Below are 21,910 nucleotides of genomic sequence, written 5' to 3' on the forward strand. Positions count from 1 at the left end.
ACCTTCCTGGGGAGGTTTTGTGCTTTGAGACGGCTACTGCTACAAAAAGATCACAAATACCTGACAATATACCAGCAGAGTTCAACTTTTAACTTAATTTTCAGCTTAAAAATGTAAGTAATTCACTCTTTACCCGAATTATAATAACAATAACAATCAGCGGATCTGGTAACTCCCCCGAAGTAATGACCGGATAGTTTAAGAGCCTTTTATTTGAATCAAGATTGCCAGCTTTTCATCTGCCAGTCACTGCAAGGAAACAATTCTTCACTAATCGTTGTTCTTCAAGTTAGTGATGCGAACAAATATCTTCTGGGAACTAAATTGGGACCACCAGGCTCACTTCACTGCAGATTAAAAAAAACAGAAGAGCCCAAGTGACAGCCACAATTACTGCACTTCCTTTGGAAAAGGACTGCATTTTCCTCAAGGTTTCATCCTCTCTAGTAAAGGCACAGGTGTATTATTTAAATTTCCTATGATAAACTACTGGCAGCCTCTTCTGCTGCAAGATACAGTTGTCTGCAAATACACCAGTGCTTGCTCTGCCTGTGCGCCAGCTCTCTGAGATCAAGCTCGGATGCAAAGCTACTCTGCTCCTACGAGCACGTACGCATTGCTGGGAGTGCGGCACTGGGTGGCGCAGCTCTTAGGTCTCTGATCACTCAGCTGGTTGGAGAAACAAGGGCACTTCTCTTTGCAATGTGCCCTGCAGATATGCCCCTAACCTAGATGCACAAAGAGGCAAGAACTTTGCAATTGGGAACCAACAGCAGAAGCAACCCAGACTTGGCCTTCATTTGAGTAAACAAGCAGTACTTCACACAGGCCTTGAGCTCACCTGGCAGCAGTGCTTCACACCAACGCACTAGGTATCTGCTTCAGTGTAAGGATCTGAGTAGTCCCCCTAACCTTTGAAGGGCACCGTCCTGTGGAGGGAGAGCATTTAGCACTCCGACAGGCAGCTGCTTTGACGATCTTGCTTTGGAGTTGCAATTGGCAACGCAATTAGGGGGTTCAAGTCTTTGAGTCTCTTCTCCACTCTAAGCATGATGGAGGAAGAAGCTGCTTCAGCATTTACAACCATAACAGAAACACTTTTTTACAGACATCATCCTGTGGTACGAAGAGCCAGAGAAGCGTGAGAAAGCTGTGGAAATGATAAACTTGATCACATGTGAGAGAAGGACACAGCTACTGACTAGTTCAAAATTCAGAGGATCCACCTCTCCAGACAGCTGGGCCAGTCTAGCATGCCAGTCAGCCTCTAACTGGCACCAGATGTGACCCAAGTAAAATATAGAAAAAAAAAATTCTGAAAGATTCAACTAACGACAAAGCAGTACACGGCTGCAGACAAAACGTATTCCACTATGTCATTACAGATCCGTAAGAAATTCTATATCTCAACACAAAATACTAAGACTACAGGCCAATTTTCAGTACCCACGTGGTTGATGGCCACAGACAGACATGCAAGAAGAGGATAAAACAGTCTCATGCCGACTGAGTTCTGTTGGCATTTCCAGTCCGGCAGCTTGGTGCTCACTTGGAGCCGGACGTCAACTGCAGAGGATGTGCGGGCAGATGGGGCAATTTGCCTGATGCGGCCGCATACTGCCCCAGGACACGAGTTGTGTTTGCAGAGGTCCTGCGGGGCGAGCACTGCGAGCCTGGGCAGAACCCAGATTAGGAGCGCATCCTGCAAGGGCTTCCTGTCTTTTCCAGCATACATAGAAATTGGAAGAGACAGCTTGAACAACAGTGCCATCTCTCCCCTTGAAAGCCTCTCCTTTTCTATTAATAATTCCTTGCTTTTTCGAACTTCTCATCAATTAAATGCAAATGCACTTTATGCAATGTCTAGGCCACCAGCCAAAGAAAACCACCCTCATTTAACTGCCGAAGTTTTTACAGGCTCTTTACACTGTTTGTGCTATCCGAGGAAACTTCTCCTTTAAACACACTCCAGCACTTTCTCCCCCTCAAATCATTCACCTTTTAAAAATCCTTTTAATCTGACGACACAGGTTGCTAGAAGTCTTTTGAGATGTCTGTTCTATCAGTCTGCAGAAATTCATACTGAGATCTCACAACCATCATTACTGAAACCTAAACTAAGAAACTTCCCTCTCTCTGCTTTATTTCTCTGCCTTTTCATCAGCAGCTCTCATATGAAAAAGTTGAGTACCACTAGCTAGACCTAAAATGACCCTTTTCACATTCTTTTCTCAATTTGCACAAGTAACAACAATAGGAGACAAAAACTTGCATTAAGAAGAAAATATCCTGCAATATCTTACATTTGGAACAATATATATTATTGATTTTCTTCTAGGGAAAAAGATATGAAGTATTCAAGTAGCAAAGTCTACTTAGGATTACAGTACAGCAAACTTTATTGTGATTCTTTCTCCCTACATATTTATTTGTACATATAATACATTAAAATGGGTAAAAGACATGCAGATATCATTGGTCTGAATTATATGGAAACAGAAGATTAATAGGTATAACTACAAGGACTTTAAACTATCTTAACTGCTTTCCCCTATTAAGTTTCCCACTGATGAACGTGTCATAAATGGGCAAATGCAACCAGCTGAACTCTGTTTCTGCTCTGTGTAGCATTACTTTGGGGAGGAAAACCACTACTGAATTTAAGGATCTCTATGCTCTTGTATACCGCAAACAGTCATACTACGGAAGCCCAAATTTTCAAAAGATTTATGTCCCCTATGACATTGTCCCATCTGCACTGTAATATCCTCCCTTCTCCCTCTCATGGCACTCTATGCCACGACCACCATTTCCCCATCCAGCTCTTGTACCCTCTGCGGGATCACTGCAGCGCTCCCAGGGCCTCTCCAAAGCCCCAAGCTCCCTCCTGCCATTTCCACTGGCCGGATGGAGTGAAAACCTCAGTGCAGAGTACCTGAATGTATAGGGAGGGAGAAATGGAGATGATGTTAGGAACAGCCCTTGAAAGGACGACACAGAGTCATCCAGGAGTGACCTTATCCTTACACTGTCACCACAGCAGATTAGTCTGGCCAATTCCATGTTTTGGAGATTTGAAGGACACTGTCTCAGCTCCACAACTTTTTCGGAGTGTCACGTCAATCCAGATCCAAGAAGCGACTTAGCTCCCTGTGAAAGCACCCAGGAAGCACCTATGCTTCCCTATGAAGCAGGATTTAAGCACTCAGATCTCTTTATGGACCTTGGCCTTGCCACAGCCCCCCCGCAGCGCAGAGAGGAAAAGAACGGCCCTTCGCTTCACAGGCACGCTGGACCTGAGGGACCAGGCAAGGCCCCGTCATGCAAGGGACTAAATCAGAGCCCGAGCTTCAGCTCTGGGCATCGCACCTTCTTCTCACATCGCTGCCTTCCTGCCTGCGTAGGAGCAGGGCTTCTTGGCAGCTGGACACGTTTGGGTTTTTTACATCCCGTTTCTGCTCAGAGATATCAACTTGCAAGGTGTCATTGCATGGATTCTGGCATTTCTAATGATGTTGGGATGTTTTGAGGGCCCAGCTAGGTTCTCCCCCAAATTCTGCCTTGTATTTTGATGAACTTCAACAGAATCCAAATTCTTAATGAAGCATTTTGAGCTCAGACTGCCATTTTTTTAGATAAAACTTACTCAAATAAAACTCACTGAAAAATGTTCCTATCATTCTACCTGTAACAACTGTTCCAGTTTTTCCTCATGAATTACGTAGATAATGCGAATGCGATTTTTTTAACACCAGCTAAATACATTTAATTTGATGCAACTACTTTGTGCATTACTATTTCAAACCAAATTTATTTGTGCATCTATAAGCACAGATTTTTCAGATGAGAAATGCATTCACTTGTGCACTTTGTGCCACATTTTGACAACTCATTGAGTAATGTCAACCTCGAGATGTGTTTTCTAGTACAATTATACTATAGGGGCACATTTCAGCATGATGTATTATATAAAGAAAATACACACATAAATCCCATTACTGGTAATGGAAACTACGTGTGTTGCACCTCCCACACACTGCTTAAAAACTATGCCCACAGAAGCATTTTAAATAACTCTTATATTCCACACAGTATGAACCTGTTACCTAAAACTATTCCTTTGCCCAGCTCCATTATAAAGGGACGAGAGACAGCGTGCAAACCACCAGCCTTATGGCTTCAGCCCCTCTGAGTTTCAAACCTTTGCTTTTGCATACTAAAGTGTAAAGCAGCCTGTATCAGTCAAATAATCTAATTTTCCAATCCACCTTCATTAACATTGCTGGCTGAAGCCAATTACAAATGCCTTAAGGCTCGCAGCCTCATAAGCATAGTGTGACAGGCCAAATTTTATTGTTTGCTCCATCCATCACTACTGACACCCTAATTCAAAGTACACAAGGCACAGTCTACTCACTGCTTCTTCTCTCTCCCTATGCACCTGCTGCAATTTTAATGCAGAGGGTTATTAAGAAGTACATCATCTTCTGTCATTCAGGGCTTGCTTTTCCCACATACTTAAAGAAAAAGCTCCAAATTTTACTTTTCCTCTAACAGTGATAGTTTTCTTCCTTGGGGTGAATATGCCAAAGCAAGTCATTACTGATGATGTGTTTGAGCAACAGAGACTTTCTGATAATCTCCTGTACTGTGGTAGTGAGATTTCCAAAAATTCAGCCACTAAACAACCAGCACTGGGAAAAAGCTTTCAGAATGACTTAGAGAACTAACCAGGGCGTTCATTTACGTTGCAAAACTTCGGTGATACGCCGACATCTCCCAGCCTAAAGATGAGCATCTAACTTCATTTTTCCAGACATTAATGAGACGCTTAATGTTAGGCGCAAAATAAATGATTTTGCTGAACCACAGCCTGTGGTACAACTGTCAAACCGAAGCTTTAAGCCACCCCTGCAGAAGAAGGGCATTTAAGCAAGGAAATGCACAGTCTTTTTTAATTCAGTTGGACTCCAGTACATACCACTTCAACATAAAACCACCTCCTTAAAAAAGTTGTTCTTCTGAATTTTTGGAAATACTGAGCATCCAATAGTGGGAATGATAGATATTCAGATCCTTAATTTTTGGCAGTAGTTACCACAGTTGCTAAATATGGCATTTCCTCCAAAGTTGCAGGAACTGGGAATTAGTGAGGAGAAACTAAATATCATCATAAGCACTAAGATGTTTTTTAAAAAACATCTGTGTGCAAATCAGAAAAGCATAGGAAGTAAAAATTTCCTACAATGACTTGGCCCTTTTCAGCATTGTTTTTGCTGTATAAAAATGTAAAGGAGTTAGCTTAAAGTAAATATTTAATTTTCGACAGAAAAAAGAAGCAAGAATCTTAGCTAAAAACTATTCTAATGTACTATGAATTCTGTAATAAAATCCCCAAACATTTAAAAAATAAAATTTTCACAGTTTTTATTTTGTTTTCTGATAAGAAGTGAAATGCAAACATGGGACATTGCATTATCGTATGGCAGGTCTAATTAGTAAGAAGTCTAGGAATAAAACTGAGAATTTGTAGGTACACATAAAATGAACATATCCATTTTAAAGATCTATGTAAATGAATCCTATCAATTGAATTTAATCAATGTAAACGAGTGCAATGAAAAGAGGACCATAAATAGCGTGTGCATGTTTGCTTGCAATATTTATCTAGAGATCATTATCCTGTGGGAGCACACATGAAACGCAAGACAGTAACAACAAAAAACTGTAGTTTTTCAGCACCTAAATGACAAGTTCTTTCAATTGTTTTACAGAGTTGTTCAAGTATTATTGGAGCCACCTGGGGAAACTCAGTTGTACAGAATTTAAGCAAGTTGAGTGGAGAGGGAAATGGATTTTATGCTGCCCAAACCTTCCTCTCTTCCCGTCAGTCAGTGACGATGCTTGTTTATCAGAAACATGAAGGTTCTTCTGTTCTGCAGGTCCCACTACGGTATTTATACATCACTCCTGCAGTTAAATATTGGGTACTTTTTAGGGAGCTCAGAGCACCGTTTTCCATAAATGCCAGTTACTAAAATAATGCGCAGAATGATTTACCATCTGCAGCAACAAGCATCGTATTGAGAATTTTTATCACCAAGTCCTCCAGATTCTGTGGTCTTAACTTGTTAATTAAAACACTCAACTCTGATGAGCCATAGCTATGGTAAAATAACAGGTTCAGGAATAAAAAAAGCCCAGAAAACAGACAAATGGATTCACAAACTGACAAAACACGTTAATCACAAAGGACCCAGGCTGTGCAAAGCCAAATTGCTTTGGACTGAGCAGGGTTACATTATGGGAAAACAAACTAAAAATACACTTGCTCTGCTAGACAAGCTTAGAGAAAGGAGATAAACATTGCCATAGCCCAATTAGATTGACCGGCTTTAGCAAACAGTTGATAAAACTTGGAGGTAAAACTTAGGGCGCAGGTTCTGCTACTTGTCAAAACTTCTTGCTCCCAACACAACCTAAGAAGCAGGGAATTTATTTTGACCAATCTCTCTTAAAAAAAAAAAAAAAATTTCCCTATCCCACCTTTCCTTTCTGCCGGGTACGAGAGATCACCGACAGCACCAACCCAAAGCAGCCCTCGCTGTCTTTCTAGTGCCGAACGGTGGCTTTAATGCTCAAGAGGCTGGTTTCCACCAACATGGATCAGTACACTCGGCATAGCAGAGACTTCTTCGTGAGATTCAAAAGTTTTCCTACTTTTTTGAATTGGAAAGCATGCTGTTTCTGCCAATCTGCATTTGCAGCACTCTGTTGCTAAGACTCAAAGGCTCCTTCCCGAAGGCCGCGTGGAGAGCGGCCAGCACACGTTCTGCACGTGCACCAGCTCCTGCTCCACATTAATTCCTTACAAATTCATGGCACCCTGAAGCTTCTTCAAGGACAAAATAGGCCTTACACTATAAAAACTGCCCAGAGCAGGGTTTTTTTGTTGATTCACTGGAAAAAGTAAGCAGATGTTTTGGCTCTAGAAGAAACAGCTTTTTTTCTTTCCCAAACTGATCAAACATTGAGAGTGTTTTGAGGCTACAGAGATGTCAAACAATATGAGAAAATAGTACTTCAAAAGGACAACAGCTCTCTGGTAGAAATAACACTATCTTTTCAGCACTAGCAATCAGCTTGCTTCTCTGCTAACCACTCCTACAATTCATATTCTGCTGGGTGTAAAATCTGGTGGTTGTGTACATTTTGGGGGTTGGGCTGGGAAGCTGCTGCAGAAGCCACCACGATGCACAGATCGCCAGTCGTGCTGGCCTAGTTTCTCACGGCTGCAATACAAAATTGTGAGAGGATGGCTCGGGATTTTGAATTTATTTTTGGACGCCACCAAAGGTGAAGCAGAAACTTCTCCGCTTTAACATAAAACAGAATGGGATTTAAAAGAAAGCTCTGGAATTTACTGGATCACACAGGTATTCAGAGAGCGTTCAAAAGTTATACCTCCCAGCTCCTTCAGAGTTTCAGGAAGGTTATCCCTGCCAGGAGAAAGCCCAGATTTGATAGTTTTAGATTACTTGCTTGGAGCCAAAACACCTCTGAGAAGCTGTGCTGGAAAGAACACAGGAGACAGAAAGCCTTTTTTTGAGTGCAGTTACAGAAAAAAAAGATAAAAGCGTTTCTTTGAGAGTGTGTGAAAATGTCCCCATAGATACCAACTTTAAGGTACTGGCATGGATTCCCAAGGAATACAGCTTTTCCTTGATAAACAATAAAGTATCTTCTGACCATCAGCTCATAACTTGTAATGGTTAAATCTCCACACTTGAGGCCAAGTATTATAACTTGAAGATTTGGCCTAGAATACCCTGATTACTTCATTTTCAGTCTCTTAATTTTAATGAAGAATTTCTAACCATTCACTGGATGTTTCCTTCATCTTAGTTGATGCAGTTAAAGCTTCTTTCAGTCCTGTTGATGTATGCTTGCAGGAGCTCTAACAACGCAAAAGGGTTCCTTAATTCCCTACTAATGTCAGAGAGGAGAATCTGTCCCCTTAAATGCAGATAAACTCGACATGCTCACAAATGGATGAGGCCAAAACAGAGAGAGTGCCAAGAGGAGACCCAGTGTGATCTGCAGGATTTATTTAGTGGGATAAGTGAAGCTATAGAAAAATATTTGGGTGGTGACAGTTGCTTATGGTGTCAGATGCAACAACACATGCTTTATTACCAAGTCAACAGTTCTCTAAAGCCTGGTTTTTGCTTTGTTTACACAGAAGTGTCTTTGATCATAAACAAACTAATAGCCAGCAGCACTGCTGAAGGGATGCACAGATCTGGTGCACAGAAATACATCAAACCTGTCCAGGAACAAACAGATAAGACCAGAAGAAGGTAAAGTAACTTAGTTTTCAGATAAGACATGAGGAAGGCAGCTTAGCTTATATCTCAGAGCAAGGTTCTGGTTGCTTTATTTGTTTCAGTAGATTTGTGCCTACAGGTCTCTAACCCTGGGCAGTGACAAGAATAATGATGGTGATTATACACTGGTAAGAGAAGTAACAGTTAAATCAATTTGATCTCAAATTGGTATGCATCATCCAAAGTCAAACAAACATAATTTTTCTGCAGAAAGGTTAAGCCACCCCCCCCCAAAAAAAAAAGTTAAACCATCCAACACTGAACAGGTACAGTGAACTCATCATGATGGAAAAAAATAAATTAAGTATGGAAAATTAAGCATAAAATTCTCTAGCATTTTTAAAACTTGCTTAACCATGGGAACAGAACTGCACGGAAGTGATTTACATCCCCCTCTCACAAGCGCTCTGCACTCAGACCTGGATTCCCACGTCTGCTTCAGCAGCAGGGGAATTCAGACCAAGAGGCTAAGGGATAAGTTTTCAAAGTCACAGATGGTGCTCAAATGCCATCTGCGTCTTTCACAACCCGTTCCCAAGTAGGCTGACGGAAGCCATCCCATCCTTTGCCAAGGTAAGGACTCAGCTCTATCTTACTCCCAATTCTCTGCTCATTCCTTGAGTCTGCTCTAGAAAAACCAGAAACAAAGGGGTGTTTTTAGGATAAACAGCACTTCATCAAAGCCCAAAGACATAACTTTGCTCTCCTCGTGCCTCAAGCTGAATAAAAAAAATCACACAGCTGCAGTAGGCACGGTACAGAGCCCTACGTGCTTTGCCTTTTGAGGGACAGTTTAGCTTTTAGGACTTGATTATGCAATAACAGCATCGCATTGCTTTTGGATTACAGGACTTAGGTCTCACTGGCTCAGATTAGAGGCAGCACACAGGTATGTCTGCTGGGAATACAGCAGCCAGATGTGCCCTAGACTAGTGTATGATCTATAAAAATACTCGGCTTTAGACAAATTCTACTTCTTCCATGGTGCCCTGGAGTTTCCCTGTTGTTTTCAGGGAGAATAAAGTCAGAGAGACCAAAAGCCTCACACCAGATGTATTGCTACAGTTAGGAACTCCCCCGCAACATCACAGCAAAATTAATCAAATAAATGAAATGGAAATAAATGCTGAAATAAAGAGGCTGTAATGACTTGGCAGAATATTTTTCTTGTAGAAAATTCAAACAATACCAACACATTGCATGAAAGCAATTAATTTCCACAGGAGTGCCCCCCCCCCCCCCCCCCGTATTTAAATATCCCCATCAAAATCTTGACCAAAGAGATCAGAAGGCTCCTAGAAACCTAAATTTGGAGCTGTCATGTTTAATACTGAGACATTTGATGTAAAATGGAGGGAAAAAATAGAACTCATTCAAGACTTTTCATGATGATTTCAAACTAACTCTCCCAGTATTTTATTATGAGAGTGAGTCACATTCTTTCTGAATTGTGAAAGCAGAAAGCAACACGAACTGCCCAACATTGCCAAAGCTCACACGGCAGATCTAGTGTTTTACCCAACTCTGCTACTATCTCAGTCCAGGTCACAACTGCCAATGTCAGCCCAACAGTCTGTGTACTCCAAAGCCCTGACTCTGAACTCAAAACAAAGAAATGAATCCATATATTAAAAGAAAAGAGAAAGACAAAGAAGAGGAAGAGGAGAGGAAGGGATCCTTCGTTCTTATGCCTCCTACCAACAATCCCTCCGGTCTCAAAACAACATACTGGAAGCAAAAGCATTAGGCTGCCTCTATTTTCTTCTCCTTAGATTTCTTTGTTTCCTACTTTTTCTTAATCATCCTGCTCTTTGCTTTTTCCTTGTCTTTCTGTATTTCCTTTGCAAAACACAACCAATCCAAAAAGTTAGCAAAAAATCTCATCCAACTCTTCATCTGAGGACTTCTAGTCTTAACACTTGCCTGCTGAGTACCTCATTTACCACCAAGAATAGGTATCAGCTGTGTCTTCAGAAAGGCTGAGCCACTGGTTAACACAAACCACAAATAGAAAACCCACCAGCTGCGCAAAGCCACAGCTGGATAAGAGCACCCCACCTCTAGAGGACAGGTAACACAGCTGAACTTTGAAAAACCTACACATGTTGCACTAAATATGCAACACTTGGTGACTTTACAAACATTCAAATTACAAGTCTTCCTAATTAAATGCATCATCTCTCACGACACACACATTTAACTAATAGTGTCTGGTTATTTTAGTCATTATTTTTTCCTCTAGTTTCAAGTTTCTTGGAACATTCTTTCTTTTGTACATCCCTTAATATCAATTTTTTAACCTAATGTTATGACAACAGGAGGTGATTTTTCCATTTTCAAAAAAAGAGACATGATCACGGGCTTAATTAGTTTGCAATGATTTAATTAAAATTTGCCGAACAACAATGTACCTAATTACAAGCATAATAATTATACCAATGTACTTTTCAATCTTTGAAGGGACTATTAGTCATTGAGGTGGTATGTTTTGTAATTTAAGATCATCCTTATTTTCATTTTCTGATTAGTTAAGTGCAGTCATCATCATGTTCAGGTAATTGCTTTATTAACTAGCTTAATTAAACTTCCTGTAAAACTGACAGCTACATAGTTATTCTTAATGTGTTACTGACAAAAACACTAACTAATTACATAGTGCTCTTTGCCGGGCTTACTTACATCACAAGCTTAATTCATTAGTACTTTAAAGAGCTTTGAAAACTCTGACTGCAATATACTATGGAAATGTTTTGTATTGTTGGAGTATTAAATAGGGCTGTTTATATCCAGGAAACAACCATCTCTCTTTGCAAACTTTAGAGTAGTGGAGGAGGAAAGTGCATATTTGAGGACTCCTGCATTTCAAGCAATAACTAGATTCAGTGAAAATTGGCTCTCTGGGTCTTGCCCAAATAAGTTAACAGGGAAGGACAATAGAGGGTTTCTAAAGTTTCCAGAAACAAACAAAAAGCTCATGCAAGTCCACCCCCACCCCCCCCAAAAAAAAAAACAAAACACACACACAGTGGGAACTATTGCTGAAAACAGAATGTGGGGACCGAGCAGACATAGGCCACTTTCCCATCTGTACTTGAATTTTATTGTGTCTAAGCACAGAATTATCTGGCACAACTAAAGAATCCAACTATCCAGAAGACAGAACTCTTTCACATTCATTATCAGAAAAGAAAATTGAATGTCAACTTCAGCACTCATACGAAGCTGCTGCAATAACCCTGATCAACAGTGGGGACAAAGTTTGAGAACACCCCGGGGGGGGAGGGGGGCAGAAGAAATAAAAAGAGGAAAGGTTTAATGCCTGAAGGATGGTCTGACTTGCAAAGTCAACTCAAGAGCCACGGAAGTGCTTAGCACCCTCTGCCTCTTGCTTTGGTAGTTTGGGGGTGGTTTCTAAATCTAAATCCTCGAGCATGAGTTCTGCTCACGGACTTCTTAACAGGTTTTCAACATTTTCCTCTTCTTCCTTGTGTTGGAAACCAACACCCTTACATATTTTTCCTCTCTCTTCCATTTTCTAGTGGAAAATGTTTATATATATATATATATATATATTTATATATGCGTGTGTGTATATATAAAGATACACACACACACACTCCTTTGACTAGCCCTCAACAAATTAGTCAAGAGGTTAAAGGCTTCTACATACATGGAGGAAGTCAGAGACCAAGTTCAAAATCTTGCTGTATCTATATCAAGCAGATATAAAATACCCCATTCAGCTCACTGTCTTACCTGAGTTTTATGACCCTTGTATTGAGTGCTTTGGGGTGGATCACTCCAGTTTCTGGAAGAAATTCTGGTCTGTAGGTCTGCAGCGTAATTTTTAAAGATGACATTTACATAGATTCTTGGAAAAATGTTGGTTTTAAACAAACAGCCATTCACTAAGAAATCCAAAGAAAACCTGCCATGCTAGTTCCTGAGGATGTTTGGACATGGTATCAACCCGAGCTAGGATCCACAATTTTGTTTCACTCTTTTTACCCATAGTATCAGCTACTCGGTGTCTCTAGAGATGCCCAGTCATAATATAGCGAACACCAGTAGACTGCACACAAGAACATGCCCCATGGCCCCACAGTTTTTTGTAGGATCAATAACATTTCTTCTGCTGCTCTGCAAACGACTTCCTTTTGAGAACCCTAATCCCACGTAATCAATGCAGGCAGGCACAGCCAGTTCCCAGCACTATAATTAACATAAGCAAAGTGCTTTCTTTCAAAATGCACTCTCCATAGAAAGCAGAACAACAAAAAAATATGAAATTCTGAGGATTATCAAGCAATGTGACACAGTAAGATCGTAATGCTTTTGCTATCTTGCCATACAGCCTATGCGAGTGGAATTTTTTATTATCCATTCAAGAATGGACTAACACATCATTTAAAAGAACTACAATTAAAAACACATTTTAAGTTACTTTCTTGAAATTGAATCAGTAATGATTTCTTGAATTTTTCATGAAAAGACAACAAATCTAACAAAACACCCTCCACCTTCCATAAACTGTATCAAGCATCATCCAAGGCTATGAGGCTTGAGATCAAGTTCTGCAGTGCTGATTTTGCTTTTAGGGCTGAAATTAAACTTCCAAAGAGAAGGAACTGAAAATGCCAAGCAGTGATGTAAGGCATACTCAGGATTTGTATAAAGGAAAATTTCAACCTGAGCCAAAGTTCAAATGGAAAAATCAGCATACTCCTTTCTTAAACAGCCATACTTTAACAAAGATGAGTATGTTAGCTTCATTATCAGCTTGCAGACAGATAGATGCCACCACTTTTACCTAAGAATCCCAGAACCCACCAGTTCAGCCTAGTATCTTGCCAAGCTGTGGCTGCTTAAAAGAGTGTGTGTGTGTGTGTGTGTGTGTGTACATTATATATATATATATATATATATATGTATATACACACACATATATGTATACACACATATAAAACAAACTATAAGGGAGTAAAAGAAATAGAGCAGATCAGAAACAGAACAAATCACTCCTCCCCAAACGTATCAATCATCCTGGCTTCTGGCATTCACTGGCTTAGAGATTCAGTGAGCTAGAGCTAGAGATTTATCTACCTACAGCAGCTCTGTTCTCCACAGATTTATCTAATCTCATCTGTATCTTTGGCCTGCACAACAGTTTCCTGGGGTGAATTTCACAGTTTTACTCTCAGCTGAAAAGGGGGGGGGGGGGAAGCTTCTTTTGTTTTAAAATACTGACTCATAATTTCATTAGATGCTGTGCTCCATGGCACACAATTTCTTTTCTATATTAGTTGTGATTTCATATAAAATCACGCTGAAGAGTCGGAAGTTTGCTTTTGTGTTTCCTTGCCTGTTCCCAACCTCTCATCATCACCGCTGCCCTTCTCTACGCGCTTCCTAGTTCTTCCATGTCATCTCTGAGATGCAGCGATGGCAACTGAAGGCAATGAAACATCTGGGCATTTACACAGCAAATAATAATGCTTTGTGCTTGTTCTCAATTCCTTTTCTTTCTGTTTTTGCATTTTTGCCTAGTGGTGATCATTACACTGGTATCTTCAGGGAAAGAGCCAGAATGATTCTAAGGTTAAGGGGCTAAACAAGAGCCTGTGGTGCTCTATGTACATTTACAGTTATTTTTTCCTTATATGAATTATTTTGCATTTTTTGACACCTGCATTTCATCTGCATTTTATCACTCAGACACATACTTCTGCAAGACCATTTCCTCTTCATTCATTTTTACCTCAACTAGCAGTTCAAAGGGAAGAAACAGCAATCCCCAGGACAGACTCCCCTGGTAGCCCCCAGCCAGTGGGGAAATGCTTTGATGTTGCTCCGACAGGCCACGAGATACGTGGCCAAAACCCATTTCTTGCCTAAGCTTCCTGCTATACTGACAGGGAAAGGCAAAATCTGACTGAGCCAGGATTGATCAAAGTGCTGGTGTATAGATATAGCATAAATACAAATATTTAACTCGCGTGAACTGCATCTTCTGTGTGCCTGTACAAGTATGTGGCCAATACATAACTCCTTTTTAAAGACTTTTCCCCTGAGATGTAGTGGCTCTGCTCCGTATTTTGCTTACAAACAATCCTTTCCTTTGCCCAGTGTATCATTACACATGTACAAAACGCTGATAAATACAGTGCAAACACATGCGGCTGAATCCCAAGCGGTGCGTGGACACCCAGATGTCCACCTTCTTGCATTTGCACAGTCCATGCTAGAGTCAATCAGCACTGCAGTGCCCAAAATAAAGAGTTACCACCCGCGCTGCATCTGAGAGGAAGTTACCAAAGAACGACTGATTTCAGTGTCCCCAGGATCAAACGGATTTGGGGGAGAGAGAGGGATAGCATTCTCTGGTGAAACCTAGTGGTGAATTTGAGTTCCCAGGCCTGGATGCTGATAAGTGAAGATGAGACAAATAATAATCTTAAGTTTTCCACAAGTCTTCTTAAACAAAAACAAAACCACACATCCCCTGAACAGAAGGGACTTCTGAGAGGGATGTCTTTGATAGTCAAGAATATCAGCATTGCGAGTTGTTTGATATGTTCATTATATTCCACAGGTCTACATCTTAGTCTCAATAGCTTGGTGTATTTATGACATTGACAGAATTTGGGATGGAAAAAATATTTGGATCTAATGGTAAAAAATACAGAAAGATGAAAAGAATGAGAGCGCTCACTGAATGATGCGGGTAAGATGCACAAAAGCGAGTGCAATAGTGTGACTGAATATGCAATGAAAGCTACTTATGACAGACTAAAATTTACACTCTTAAGGGTTCAGAGGAAAAACTTGTTTTCAAGATGAGCCCAATTTTAATCTTAAATACCAGTGCGGCACTACTGTATTAAATATTCCTAAGATTCCTAATACTACCAGGAGCAACCTGTTCAGCAGACAGCTCAGAGCCTTCTTTCTTTCCGTAGTCTGTGTGCAAGGAGGAGAGCGTTCCTCCTATTTGCTCCTTTGGCCACACAAATCTTTCAGCCAGAATAGAAGAGCGGCTTAAATGAATTAGCAGTGGCAGCACTCTAATACCTGTATCCGTTAATGGATGAGGATTTGAGCAGACTAGCTGTGAAGAGAAAGTAGCTGCAGCATCACCAGCACTGTCATGCTATGCTAGAGCAAGAGCAAAAAAGCTTTTCCTCCTCATGATCATTTTTTCTCTTTGATTTTTTGGGGCTATTTTGGATTTTTAAGGGTAGTTTTACTGGCTGGAAAGCCTTATTCTTGAGGTAGGAAGAGAAGAAAACATTAGGGGCATTCCTCAACCATTATTGCCAGTGCCTGAAGCCCCGGTTGTGGAACATGTGTATTTGACTCATGGAAGGTTTTATTTGATAATGCGAGATGCGGACTGATGAATTAAACATGACTGTGAAGCCAGTTTCTCTCTCTCTTATTGAATCAAGCCCTATGGTGATCGCATTTTCAGCTTAACAATGAGCCAATTTAACCCCACTGGGGATTTTTCATGGTATCATACGTGCTGCATCTGGCATGAGAAAGTATTAAAACAATGATTTAAATGAATTGTAATATGTTACCCATGCAACCTGAAAAATCAATCACAGAGTGATGCTACGGTCAAATTACCTTACCATCTGAAGGCTAAATATAAAAACCAGAACTAGCCCAAACAAGCCAGTTTGATAAACCGAATTCTTGTTGCATCATCAATACTGAAAGTGTTGTAGTTCATTAGCAAGAGCTACGTAGAGAAACGTTTATCATGAGTCATAAAATGGCCACTTGCCTTCTGATTTGCTGTTTTTGTCAAATATGTAGAACAAATTTATCAGCACTTTTAAAAACAGAAATATACGAAGAATTAACAGTAATGTCTAATTTAATGCTGTCCATTTGCTAAAGCTATTTTCTCTTCACATTACGGCCTGGATAAGCATCGCCGGCAGAGGTTTGGGCAGAAAGCAGCAGTTACCTTGCTCGTGTACGTATGTCCATCAGAACCGCAGACAGCGTCGGCGTGCGTCCCGGGGCACGGCTTGCACTTTGCTATGCTAGCTGGTCCAGTCCAGTGCTTCGGAGCCCCATTTGCTTTCTTTTGTCGAAGGCTGTAAAGTAAAGGAGACCAGTTTTTAATGGAACACGCTCGCATAAAACAGAGGAAGGAGAATTTCTACAAAAAAAAGCAAAGTTTGGTTTTTAACAAAGTATTAATTTAAAGCAAGTACCTTAAACAAAGCTCCTAACAATGCTTCTATAACATGGCATGTTACAGCAGACAATCTAAAATTTATAAATGGATATGCAGTAAGTACTAAATTAACAATATTTGGCAGCTTCATTTTGATTTATAACTGCAAATGATTTCGCTTATAAATACAACCATTCATTAAACTGCACGGCACTCCTGGCGAAGCAGGCAAACAATGTTAAATCCAGTTATTTAGAGACACTTTCACCTGCCTTCACCACGTTGCAATGTTCATGCCAGCAGAGGAACTACTTTGCAACTTATGCTCAGGTATCTCCACAGATGACTGTTCATATGTACCAGGCAAACAAGCATTTAAAATGAGCCATCTGCTGAAATCTTGTTTTCACAAAACACAGAGTGAATTTTCAAATTTCTCAGACATGTTAAATTCCTTACGCAAGACTTAAATCAGTCAGTAGTTGTAGTAACCTAGGCACTTCTGGCTTCCAGGAAACAGTAAGTCATTTAAAACATTACTTCATTTTAACAGTAATTTTATTAATGGAGTTTAAGCTAAGAGTAGGTAGCAGTAATTTTAAGGCAAAAATCACTTTAAAATACTGTAATTTATATTAAACCCCTTTTTTAAAAAAAGCATACAAATACAATAAAATATCCAAACTTTGTATGTGCAGTAACTTTCTTTATATGCCAGCTCTGGAAGAGGCTTGATTCATAGATCATTCACGTTCACCGCAGGAATACCACAAACTGACAGGGAGCATCTCCAAATCCACAGCCACATTTGCACCACAGGAGTGGCTGCAGTCTTCCTTACACCACGGACCACTCACTCACTGCATTAAGCATGCCTACAAAACAACATCTATCCCAAAAGCATACTCCAAAGTATGTACAATAGATTCTGATTAAAACCTCATTTTCCTATCATAACCAAACTCCTTGCCTGGTTCAACATTAAGCAATTATTGCCAGCATGTTGAAAACTGATTAAAAGTTTGCTTTCTAAACCACAAGTCCATGTTACAATGCAGATTCATTCTGGCCATGTCTACTCGTCTTTTGCTTCAAAGCATTTACAAGGGAAAGGAAGGCATCAGCTTTGCTGCAGACTCTTAAGAAAAGTAACTGCCATCTGTCTTACAGCATAGCAAAAAAAATATCCCAAATCATATAACAGTTTGGCTAGAAATGCATTTCAATGCACTGCTGACTGACTTTATCACAGTTTCAGAAAAATACATACAGATATATTTTAAAGCAATTTCACTACAGCTTGCAATTTGCTATATAATACTGACTCTGATGTAATGACACATTCAGCTGCTAAAATAATAAAAGTTCTTTTCTTTCATCTCAGTTCAAGTTTTCTTCAAGTCAAACCTTTGTCACATGGATGAACAGTACTATTAAGAAGCTTGCGTCCACAAAGGGAATCCAATCACGGTATCATAAACTATGAAAAGAGAAGCTTAATATTCAAAGACAAAATCCCCTTGTTATTCTGAAGTAGTTTTCTTAACGCATGGAGCATTTCTGTATTTGATATAGATATTCGATTTTTCTATAAGCTCTTCTCCAATAACACTTTCCCACTGAAGTGTAACGATTAACGTATTTTCTACAACTGCTTCCGTTACAGGGATTCTTGCCTTCTGAGCTTGACAAGGAGGTCTGGTCTTTCCTGATGGTCCTGCGGTTCTAGCCACGGGCAAACCCAGAGTCAAAATAGGATGTAAGGATGTAGCAACAGAGAGTGACGGGCAAATTAGATGCAAATAACACTGGCAGCAAAGCACTGGCAGGGGGATAGGAGTGACCGAACCAGCTGGCAACTCAAGCTCAAAGGTGGCCTCAAGCTCTTAGCTAGACCGAGGCAAAACGAACCACACGAGCCTGAAGCTCAGGCTGGTAAGCGCGACACACGTTACTTGGGTCCACAAACAGCATACCTCCAGGCACGTCACCCCAGCACCGCTTCCGCACAGCCTCGTGCGGCAAAGCCAGCTCCTACTGAGCCATCCAGAGCCAATGATACATCATGCTCTCCCATCCTCACTTTTTTTTTTAAAAAAAGGTAATTTAACACATCCATTTCAAGCCCTTTCAGCAGCTCATCGTGCCCAACAGCCCTTTCCACTGCTCTGCTGAGACTAAAAAGAGCACGCACAGCTGCAGGGCTCCTCCTCCCCCTCCGCTAGGATCCAGAAGGGTTTCACCTGAACCTGATTTGAAATACGGCACCTCAGGGTGCTGCAGGGAGCAGTGGTTTCTTCTCTTCCCCGCAGCTGGGTTGGTGGCAAGATCTCCTTTGATGTTAGGAGGAAACTTGTTCTCTCAAGTAGGGTGATATTTAGTAACACGGAGAATTCCCAGTGGAGCAAATGTTGGAGCATTTTATTATTTCAAATAGAAAATGCCCGTTAGTAGTTTTAATAGTGCTTTCTATAACGTGCCTAACGAGGCAGGGGATGGCTGCAGGGAGTCTGCAGTGACCCTGGTTCCTGCACGTGCAACTTAATTTCTGGTGTGTTGCAGCAGCTATTTTGGTTCCAAGAAACAATTTGGGTTTGAGAAAGTGGAAATATTCTTTTCAAACCACAGTTGTGTCAGAAACAACAGAGCAATATATCACCGTACTCGGAGCAGGTGAAATGCATTTTTGTCAGCTTGGCCGAGTGAGCAGTAGCTGAAAAATGTAACCGGATACCCAGATTCCCCCTGTCCTGATAACAAAAATACAGGTGAGCACCCATGTCCTAAAGATGACGTCCGTTTTCCAACAAAGCAAGCATGCACTGCTCTGGAGGGGTATTTTGAAAGGCTGGATAAGACTTCTGGAAGCATTTCAATCCTATAACCCCTTAGAACAGATCAAACATCCAAACAAACAAATTAAAACCTATAGAAAGCATCTTGGCTGCCGCAAGGAGCCAGCCTGCAAATCCCCTCTCAATGGCAGGGTGCCTTTGCTGGCCCCAGGAACACATTTTGCTGGGCTAATCACCCTGTTCTAGAATAAATGCAGCAGGAGCAACACAGGCCAAAGCAAATTAGCCCTTGCTATTATAATTTTTTTCCTGACAATTTAACCAACTTTAATGCAGCTTTAACACTCGGAGTTGAAAAGCTCTCGTACAAATCATTAGAAAATAACAACTGCGCAGAGAGAACAAACCTGACAGTTCCCACAGGGGCAAAAGTCTGCCACGTCCAGAAGGACAAGAGGCTTAAGTACTTGCTATGTTCCCAAAGCAAATCGACATAAAATGTCTTACTCAAATATATGGACTTTGAGACAAATCCTGCCTGCCCTCGCTTTCCTCAGACTGGGGAAATGATGCACTGAAAGAGGTGAGATTTAAGGAGGAGTTAAATTTTACAGAATTTAGCCTCTTAACATTTTAATGCACAACAAATTTTTAGTGGTTGGTGATGTTCACGTTCCAACGCAGCGTGAACAACCCTGACTCACCTCCGTTCCTCAGACACGGGCACGGCACTGATCGCGTGCTCTGAATACGTGGGGAAACCACCGCAGGTTGGCTCACCTGGCAACAGGGAGATGTCGGCAGGGTTGCCCATGGTCGTCGGCCAGGCGCTGGGATGCCAGGTGGTCCCACCATGCAGCCTGCCCTCAAGCCACCAACACTTGCAACCCACCCCAGGACTCCCAAGGACAACACTTTGCCTCTGGAAACAGGAATGCTGAAGCTGTGGGAGACCTGGCTCCACCAAGCCTTTCAGGTCCCTGGTGGAAAGCCAGAAGCTCAGCCGCAGTCGGAGGTGATCTGTGCCACCCCGGAGCCATCACGGCTGGCAGCCCTGGGCTACGCACACTCTCAAGTGTTTGCCCTCCTTTGCTCCTCGCTGGCAGCACCAGGACAGTCCACCAGAATGGTCTGAACTCTGTCTTTGATTTAGAAGAAGTTTACCAAACCCTATGCCTCAAGCAAAACATTTCACACTGAGTCATAGTTTTCCAATAAAAAAAAAAAAAAAAAAAAAAAAACACGTTAATTTCTGACCAACTGGATGATTTGGCCATACTGTGTAGTTATCTCTGCATCCTTGCCTATAACAATTCTCTCCAGGCTGGCACATATTTGACAATAACCTGTGACCAGGGACCAAAATAAACTGCTTTGCAGAAAAATGATGTTTTATATAAAGAACAGTTTTCCAAGACACAGTGTTTCAGGCAGCAAATATGTTTACTGGCTCAGATTTGAGCTGCAATACAGTGAAGGCCAGAATAGAACCATTTTATCCAATCTGTGTAACACAAGTCATAGAAGTGCACTTGCTGAAACCCAGCTACCATGAATAATTTATTTTTCTTTTCTTTTTTTTTTTGCCTTGAAATAGCCACATAAAAACTATAATTTTTAAAATATTTTAAAGTATAATTTTTAATAGGGAATATTTTTTTTTAGGGTCATACACAGATTGTTCTTCATGGATGTGTCTTGGAAGGGATCATCCAAGAGCCACAATACCAGAGGTGAGAGTAAAGGACACAAAATGGATAAGCCAGATTTCAGCCAATACTTATTTCCAAACTGCTGCACAAAGTTCATTTCCTTACGGATTACAGAACTAACTAATAGACTTTAATTCATTTATTTATTGAGATGACAGTGAACTTTCAGACCCTGCTCTGTAGTTTATTCTTCCTGCCACTAGGTGAAGCTGTAGTGAATATTAAATGGCATATGAGTGGGTGGTCTATAAAGATTTGAAAATACAAATGGGACTTTGTAAATTTGATATAGAATGTGTAAATACAGAATATCAATGTTTATTTTTGAGACAGCTTATCAGGAAGCATGGGTGTGTTATGCTTTAAGTAGCTGTATAATTTTGCTACGTTAACATAATAACATAATGACTCTAACTCAGAAGAACTGAGAAATTATAATATCATTAAAAATGGCAAATTCTATCCATTTTTTTTGTTGCAATTTATATTCATTATATCACTGCCAATGAAAACAAGCCACACTATCAACAGATTATATAAGCAACACCAACTTTGGGCTTTTACACAATTACATCTGATTTTGCAAAAGCAAATTCAATTTCAGCTGTAAATGAACTTTAATATTCATAAGGAAATAAAATGCACTGAAATTCAGACTTTGCATCCAGAAGGCCTAACACTACTGTAGCCATTATCCTTTGATATTTTTAAAACACATTCAAAATTTAGAATAGAAACGTCTTGCAAAAATTTCAACCCGAGGAGCGTGCCGGTGGAGATGGGGCTATTCCCAAATGCACACCCAGTGACCAGCAGATTAGG

The 21,910-nt window shown here is 40.7% G+C and overlaps 1 protein-coding gene across 1 annotated transcript in view; it reads right to left on the reverse strand.

Moving 5' to 3' along the window:
• The window catches only part of SPOCK1 (SPARC (osteonectin), cwcv and kazal like domains proteoglycan 1), a 315,856-nt gene that overhangs the window by 84,670 nt on the left and 209,276 nt on the right, over window positions 1-21,910 (reverse strand). Inside the window, exon 5 of the mRNA XM_062587138.1 lies at window positions 16,366-16,498. Coding sequence (XP_062443122.1) covers window positions 16,366-16,498 — 133 coding nt within the window. The remainder of the gene's footprint in view (window positions 1-16,365; window positions 16,499-21,910) is intronic.

Source organism: Rhea pennata, chromosome 14, assembly GCF_028389875.1.
Source record: "Rhea pennata isolate bPtePen1 chromosome 14, bPtePen1.pri, whole genome shotgun sequence".
NCBI classification, from domain to species: domain Eukaryota; kingdom Metazoa; phylum Chordata; class Aves; order Rheiformes; family Rheidae; genus Rhea; species Rhea pennata.